The sequence below is a fragment of the Vidua chalybeata genome, chromosome 1, assembly GCF_026979565.1.
Source record: "Vidua chalybeata isolate OUT-0048 chromosome 1, bVidCha1 merged haplotype, whole genome shotgun sequence".
NCBI classification, from domain to species: Eukaryota; Metazoa; Chordata; class Aves; order Passeriformes; family Viduidae; genus Vidua; species Vidua chalybeata.
Window position 1 is genome coordinate 152,632,115 of NC_071530.1, and position 7,470 is coordinate 152,639,584.

The 7,470-nt window shown below is 58.0% G+C and overlaps 1 protein-coding gene across 1 annotated transcript in view; it reads left to right on the top strand.

The window, feature by feature from the left end:
* The first annotated feature begins 1,488 nt into the window (after positions 1-1,488).
* The window catches only part of VPS28 (VPS28 subunit of ESCRT-I), a 21,604-nt gene continuing 15,622 nt past the window's right edge, over positions 1,489-7,470 (top strand). The window contains exon 1 of the mRNA XM_053946169.1: positions 1,489-1,529. Within this exon, the coding sequence (XP_053802144.1) occupies positions 1,489-1,529 (41 nt within the window). The remainder of the gene's footprint in view (positions 1,530-7,470) is intronic.

The following is a 7,470-nucleotide window of genomic DNA, read 5'->3' on the forward strand; positions in this document are numbered from 1 at the left end:
TGACACAGCACAGGTGGCACACATAGCACAGGTAGCACACACGGCACACACGACACAGGTGACACAGCACAGGTGGCACACATAGCACAGGTAGCACACACGGCACAGGTGACACAGGTGACACAGCACAGGTGGCACACATAGCACAGGTAGCACACGCAGCACAGGTGACACAGGTGACACAGCACAGGTGGCACACATAGCACAGGTAGCACACGCGGCACACACGACACAGGTGACACAGCACAGGTGGCACACATAGCACAGGTAGCACACGCAGCACAGGTGACACAGGTGACACAGCACAGGTGGCACACATAGCACAGGTAGCACACACGGCACACACGACACAGGTGACACAGCACAGGTGGCACACATAGCACAGGTAGCACACGCGGCACAGGTGACACAGGTGACACAGCACAGGTGGCACACATGGCACAGGTAGCACACACGGCACACACGACACAGGTGACACAGCACAGGTGCACACGGCACTCCTGGCACAGGTGACACAGGTGACACAGCACAGGTGGCACACATGGCACAGGTAGCACACACGGCACACACGACACAGGTGACACAGCACAGGTGCACACGGCACTCCTGGCACAGGTGACACAGGTGACACACACAGCACAGGTGACACAGCACAGGTGCACACGGCACCACCTCGCACATGGCACAGGTGACACAGGTGACACAGGTGACACAGCACAGGTGCACACGGCACTCCTGGCACAGGTGACACAGGTGACACAGCACAGGTGGCACACATGGCACAGGTAGCACACACGGCACACACGACACAGGTGACACAGCACAGGTGCACACGGCACTCCTGGCACAGGTGACACAGGTGACACACACAGCACAGGTGACACAGCACAGGTGACACAGGTGGCACACACAGCACAGGTGACACAGGTGACACAGCACAGCACAGGTGACACAGCACAGGTGCACACGGCACCACCTCGCACATGGCACAGGTGACACAGGTGACACAGGTGACACAGCACAGGTGCACACGGCACTCCTGGCACAGGTGACACAGGTGACACACACAGCACAGGTGACACAGGTGACACAGGTGGCACACACAGCACTGGTGACACAGGTGACACAGGTGACACAGGTGACACACCTGTCCCCCTCCCCACAAGCTTCACCCCGCTGCCCGCTGCCCGCTCCCCTCCCCGCCGCGCGGTGCCAGCCGCCCTTTGTCCCCTTTGTCCCCGCTGTCGCCGCCGCTGTCGCCGCGGGCGCGGTCTCACCTCTCCGCACGGCTCGCGCGGGCACTGCGCACGGCCGGCCACCTGCGCCACGAGGGCCCCCAGCGCCCCGCGGGACACCTGTCCCTCGCCCGACGCCACCAGCGCCTCCAGGGCCACCAGGGCCGCCTCTGGGCTCGCCCGGGCTCGCGTGGCCGCGGGCAGGGCCAGCGCGGCGGGCAGCGCCAGGGCCAGCAGCAGCCAGGGCGAGGGCATGGCGGGCCGGTGGCGGCGGCGGCGGCGCTGCCGGTGGCCGTGGGGACAGCGTGGGGACAGCGGGGCTGTAAAACCCGCCCGGGGCCGCGGCCCTGATTGGCCCGGGCTGAGATTGGCCCGGGTTAACGATTCATTCACCCCGCGGGGCCCGGCCCGCACCCCGCCACAGCCCCGCGACAGCCCCGCGACACCGGGGGACAGCCCCGGGACAGCCCCGGGACACCCCCCGGGACACCTGAGATACCCCCGGGACACCTGGGACACACCTGGGACACACCTGGGACACACTAGGACACCCCTGGGACACCCCCGGGACACACCTGGGACACCTCTGGGACACACAGGGACACCCCCGGGACACACCTGGGACACCCTCAGGACACCTGGGACACCTCTGGGACACACAGGGACACCCCCGGGACACACCTGGGACACCCTCAGGACACCTGGGACACCCCTGGGACACCTGGGACATACCTGGGACACCCCTGGGACACCCCCAGGACACCTGGGACACACTGGGGCGCCCCTGGGACACACCTGGGATACACCTGGGACACCCCCAGGACACCTGAGACACCCTCAGGACACCTGGGACACACCTGGGACACACCTGGGACACCCCCAGGACACCTGAGACACCCTCAGGACACCTGGGCACCTTCAGGACACTCTCGGGACACCCCTGGGACACCCCAGGGACATCCCCAAGTCACCAACTCCCACCCGGGCACCCTTGGGACACCCCTGGGACACAACAGGGACACCTGGGACAGCCCTGGGACACCCCCAAGTCACCAACCCCCACCTGGGCACCCTTGGGACAGCCACCCAAAGGGCACCGGGACCACCCTGGGTGGGGGACAGGGGGACACCCAGCCCCGGGTGTGGCACCGGTGGCCAGAGCCGTGGGGTGGCAGTGTCACCCTGTGTCACCCTGGGGGGCTGGGGAGGCCCTGGCTCAGGTGTGGGGGTCACCTTTGGGCACTGGGGACACCTTTGGGCACTGGGGACACCTTTGGGTGCTGAGGTCACCTTTGGGCGCTGGGGTCACCTTTGGGTGCTGGGGACACCTTTGGGTGCTGGGGTCACCTTTGGGCGCTGGGGTCACCTTTGGGTGCTGAGGTCACCTTTGGGTGCCGGGGACACCTTTGGGCACTGGGGACACCTTTGGGCACTGGGGACACCTTTGGGTGCTGAGGTCACCTTTGGGTGCCGGGGACACCTTTGGGCACTGGGGACACCTTTGGGCACTGGGGACACCTTTGGGTGCTGAGGTCACCTTTGGGTGCCAGGGGTCACCTTTGGGCGCTGGGGTCACCTTTGGGCGCTGGGGTCACCTTTGGGTGCTGAGGTCACCTTTGGGTGCCGGGGTCACCTTTGGGCACTGGGGACAACTTTGGGCGCTGGGGTCACCTTTGGGTGCTGAGGTCACCTTTGGGTGCTGGGGTCACCTTTGGGCACTGGGGAGACCTTTGGGCTCTGGGGTCACCTTTGGGTGCTGAGGTCACCTTTGGGCACTGGGGACACCTTTGGGCTCTGGGTCACCTTTGGGCACTGGGGACACCTTTGGGCACTGGGGACACCTTTGGGTGCTGGGGTCACCTTTGGGTGCCAGGGGTCACCTTTGGGTGCTGGGGACACCTTTGGGCACTGGGTTCACTTTTGGGTGCCAGGGTCACCTTTGGGCGCTGGGGTCACCTTTGGGTGCCAGGGGTCACCTTTGGGTGCTGGGGTCACCTTTGGGTGCCAGGGGTCACCTTTGGGCGCTGGGGTCACCTTTGGGTGCCGGGGACACCTTTGGGTGCTGGGGTCACCTTTGGGTGCTGGAGGCACCTTTGGGCACTGGGGACACCTTTGGGTGCCAGGGGTCACTTTTGGGTCACCTTAGTCCCTGCACCCTTCCCAGGACAAGGGCACAGCCCAGCACGTGTGACACGTGTGACACCCGTGGCACATGTCACACGTGTCACACGTGTGACACCCACGGCACAGCACACCTGGCACATGTGGCACGTGTCACACACGTCACACGTGCCACTTTGCCGGACACCACACGGCATCAGGGACCCCCCCCGTGTCCCACCACGCTGTGCCAGGCCCGGTGCCACGCAGTGTCCTGGCACCCTGGGCCGTGTCACCCCGTGTCACCCGGTGCCACTCCGTGCCGCGCTGCCAGGCTGGAATTTGTCCCCAGAGCCACCCCCTCTCTCCACACGGCCCCGGTGCCACCCTGGTGCCACTCCCTCGGCAGGGACACGCGGCTGCTCCGGGGGTGGCGGTGTCACCTGGGTGATGCCACCCCCCGCCCCGGTGCCACCCCAGGAAGGACCCAGGACCCGCACGGGGTGAGTGACACGTCCTGGGGTGTCACGGGGAGTGGTGGCATCACGCGGTGCCACGTGGCGTGTCACGCCGTGTCCCAACGTGTCACGGCGTGTCCCCATGGCTCAGGGTGGCACTTGTCAGTGTCCCATGGCCACCTGCCACTGGTGTCACCGTGTCCCCATGTCCACCCATGCTGGAGGCAGGGTGTCCCTGTGTCCCCACGTCCATCTCCATGTCCCCAATGTCCCAATGTCCCCATGTCCATCCCCATGTCCCCAATGTCCCCATGTCCATCCCAATGTCCCCATGTCCATCCCTGTGTCCCCATGTCCATCCCCATGTCCCCAATGTCCCCACGTTCATCTCCATGTCCCCAATGTCCCCATGTCCATCCCAATGTCTCCACTGTCCCCGTGTCCATCCCAATGTCCCCAATGTCCCCATGTCCATCCCCGTGTCCCCGTGTCCATCCCAGTGTCCCACTGTCCCCATGTCCATCCCAATGTCTCCATTTCCATCCCAATGTCCCCATGTCCATCCCAATGTCTCCATGTCCCCACGTCCATCCCAATGTCCCCATGTCCCCACGTCCATCCCAATGTCCCCACGTCCATCCCAATGTCCCCATGTCCATCCCAATGTCCCCATGTCCATCCCAATGTCTCCACGTCCATCCCAGTGTCCCACTGTCCCCATGTCCATCCCAATGTCCCCACGTCCATCCCAGTGTCCCCACGTCCATCCCAATGTCCCCACGTCCATCCCCATGTCCCCAATGTCCCCACGTCCATCCCAATGTCCCCATGTCCGTCCCAATGTCCCCACGTCCATCCCAATGTCCCCATGTCCATCTCCATGTCCCCATGTCCATCCCAATGTCCCCATGTCCATCTCCATGTCCCCAATGTCCCCATGTCCATCCCAATGTCCCCAATGTCCATCCCAATGTCCCCTTGTCCATCTCCATGTCCCCAATGTCCCCACGTCCATCCCAATGTCCCCATGTCCGTCCCAATGTCCCCACGTCCATCTCCATGTCCCCACGTCCATCCCAATGTCCCCATGTCCATCCCAATGTCCCCATGTCCATCCCAATGTCTCCATGTCCCCATGTCCATCCCAATGTCCCCATGTCCATCCCAATGTCCCCATGTCCATCCCAATGTCTCCATGTCCCCATGTCCATCCCAATCCCCATGTCCATCCCAATGTCTCCATGTCCCCACGTCCATCCCCATGTCCCCAATGTCCCCATGTCCGTCCCAATGTCCCCACGTCCATCCCAGTGTCCCCATGTCCGTCCCAATGTCCCCATGTCCATCCCAATGTCTCCACGTCCATCCCAGTGTCCCACTGTCCCCATGTCCATCCCAGTGTCCCCAATGTCCCCAGTGTCCCCATGTCCATCCCAGTGTCCCCAATGTCCCAATGTCCCCACGTCCATCTCCATGTCTCCATGTCCATCCCCAATGTCCCCATGTCCATCCCAATGTCCCCACGTCCATCCCAATGTCCCCACGTCCATCCCAATGTCCCCACGTCCATCTCCATGTCTCCATGTCCATCCCCAATGTCCCCATGTCCATCCCAATGTCCCACTGTCCCCATGTCCATCCCAATGTCCCCAATGTCCCAATGTCCCCACGTCCATCTCCATGTCTCCATGTCCATCCCCAATGTCCCCATGTCCATCCCAATGTCCCACTGTCCCCATGTCCATCCCAATGTCCCCACGTCCATCCCCATGTCCAAACTCCGGCCGCCCCCGCCCCGTCCCCGCTGTCCCCAGCTCCGGGTCCCTTGGGGACAGCGGGACGAGGACTTTGCCCCGTGACAGCGCCCAGGTGGCGCCGAGGTGGCACCGGGAAGTGCCACCAGCCCCACGTCACCAGCCTAATTAGCGGTAATTAACCCCGAACTTCCCGATGACGCCACCTTTGGTGACGAGGGGACACAGGGGACATCGGGGGCTGCGAGCCTGGGGGGGGTTTGGGGGATCCCGCTGGGAATGAGGGGGGGTTTAGTGGGAAATCCAAGGATTTGAGGGGCTTTGGGTGAAAAAAAATCTCTTAAGCCAGGTCTAAATCCCTTAAACCAGGCCAAAAAAAAAAAAAAAAATCCCTTAAACCAGGTTTAAATCCCTTAAACAAGGTCTGTATCCCTTAAACAAGGTTTAAATCCCTTAAACCAGGTCTAAATCCCTTAAACCAGGTCTGTATCCCTTAAACAAGGTTTAAATCCCTTAAACCAGGTCTATAACCCTTAAACAAGGTTTAAATCCCTTAAACCAGGTCTGTATCCCTTAAACAAGGTTTAAATCCCTTAAACCAGGTCTGTATCCCTTAAACAAGGTTTAAATCCCTTAAACCAGGTCTGTATCCCTTAAACAAGGTTTAAATCCCTTAAACCAGGTTTAAATCCCTTAAACCAGGTCTGTATCCCTTAAACAAGGTTTAAATCCCTTAAACCAGGTCTGTATCCCTTAAACCAGGTCTGTATCCCTTAAACCAGGTTTAAATCCCTTAAACCAGGTCTGTATCCCTTAAACAAGGTTTAAATCCCTTAAACCAGGTCTATAACCCTTAAATAAGGTTTAAATCCCTTAAACAAGGTTTAAATCCCTTAAACCAGGTCTGTATCTCTTAAAAAAGGTTTAAATCCCTTAAACCAGGTTTAATCCCTTAAACCAGGTCTGTATCCCTTAAACCAGGTCTGTATCCCTTAAACAAGGTCTAAATCCCTTAAACCAGGTCTATATCCCTTAAACAAGGTTTAAATCCCTTAAACCAGGATTGTATCCCTTAAACAAGGTTTAAATCCCTTAAACCAGGTCTGTATCCCTTAAACCAGGATTGTATCCCTTAAACAAGGTTTAAATCCCTTAAACAAGGTTTAAATCCCTTAAACCAGGTCTAAATCCCTTAAACCAGGTCTGTATCCCTTAAACCAGGTTTAAATCACTTAAGGTGGGTCAAAAATCCTTTAAACCAGGTCAAAACCCCTTAGATCAGGTCTACATCCCTTAAACCAAGTCAAAATCCCTTAAACCTGGTTTAAATCCCTTAAAGCAGGTAAAAAAAACCCCTTAACTCAAGTTTAAATCCTTTAAAATAGGTTTAAATCCCCTAAACCAGTTTAAATCCCTTAAACCATGTCCAAAATCCCTTAAACCAGGTCTAAACCCCTTAATTCAGGTCTAAATCCCTTAGGCTAGGTCTACATCCCTTAAATCAGGTCAAAATCCCTTAATTGAGGTTTCCATCCCTTAGTTTCGGTTTCAAGCCCTTAAACCACATCCAAAATCCCTGAAAACAGGTTTAAATCTCTTAAACCAGGTCTACATCCCTTAGAGCAGGTCTAAATCCCTCAAATCAGGTTTAAATCCCTTAAACCACGTCCAACATCTCTTAAATCCGGTTTAGATCCCTTAAACCAGGTCAAAATCCCTTAAACCAGATGCAAATTCCTTAATTTCAGTTTCAATCCCTTAAACCGGGTCAAAATCCCTTAAACCACGTCTAAGCCCCTTAAACCAGGCCTAAATTCATTAATTTTGGTTTAAATCTCTTAAACCAGGTCTAAACCTTTTCATTCAGGTCTAAACCCCTTAAACCAGGCCTAAATTCATTAATTTTGGTTTAAATCTCTTAAA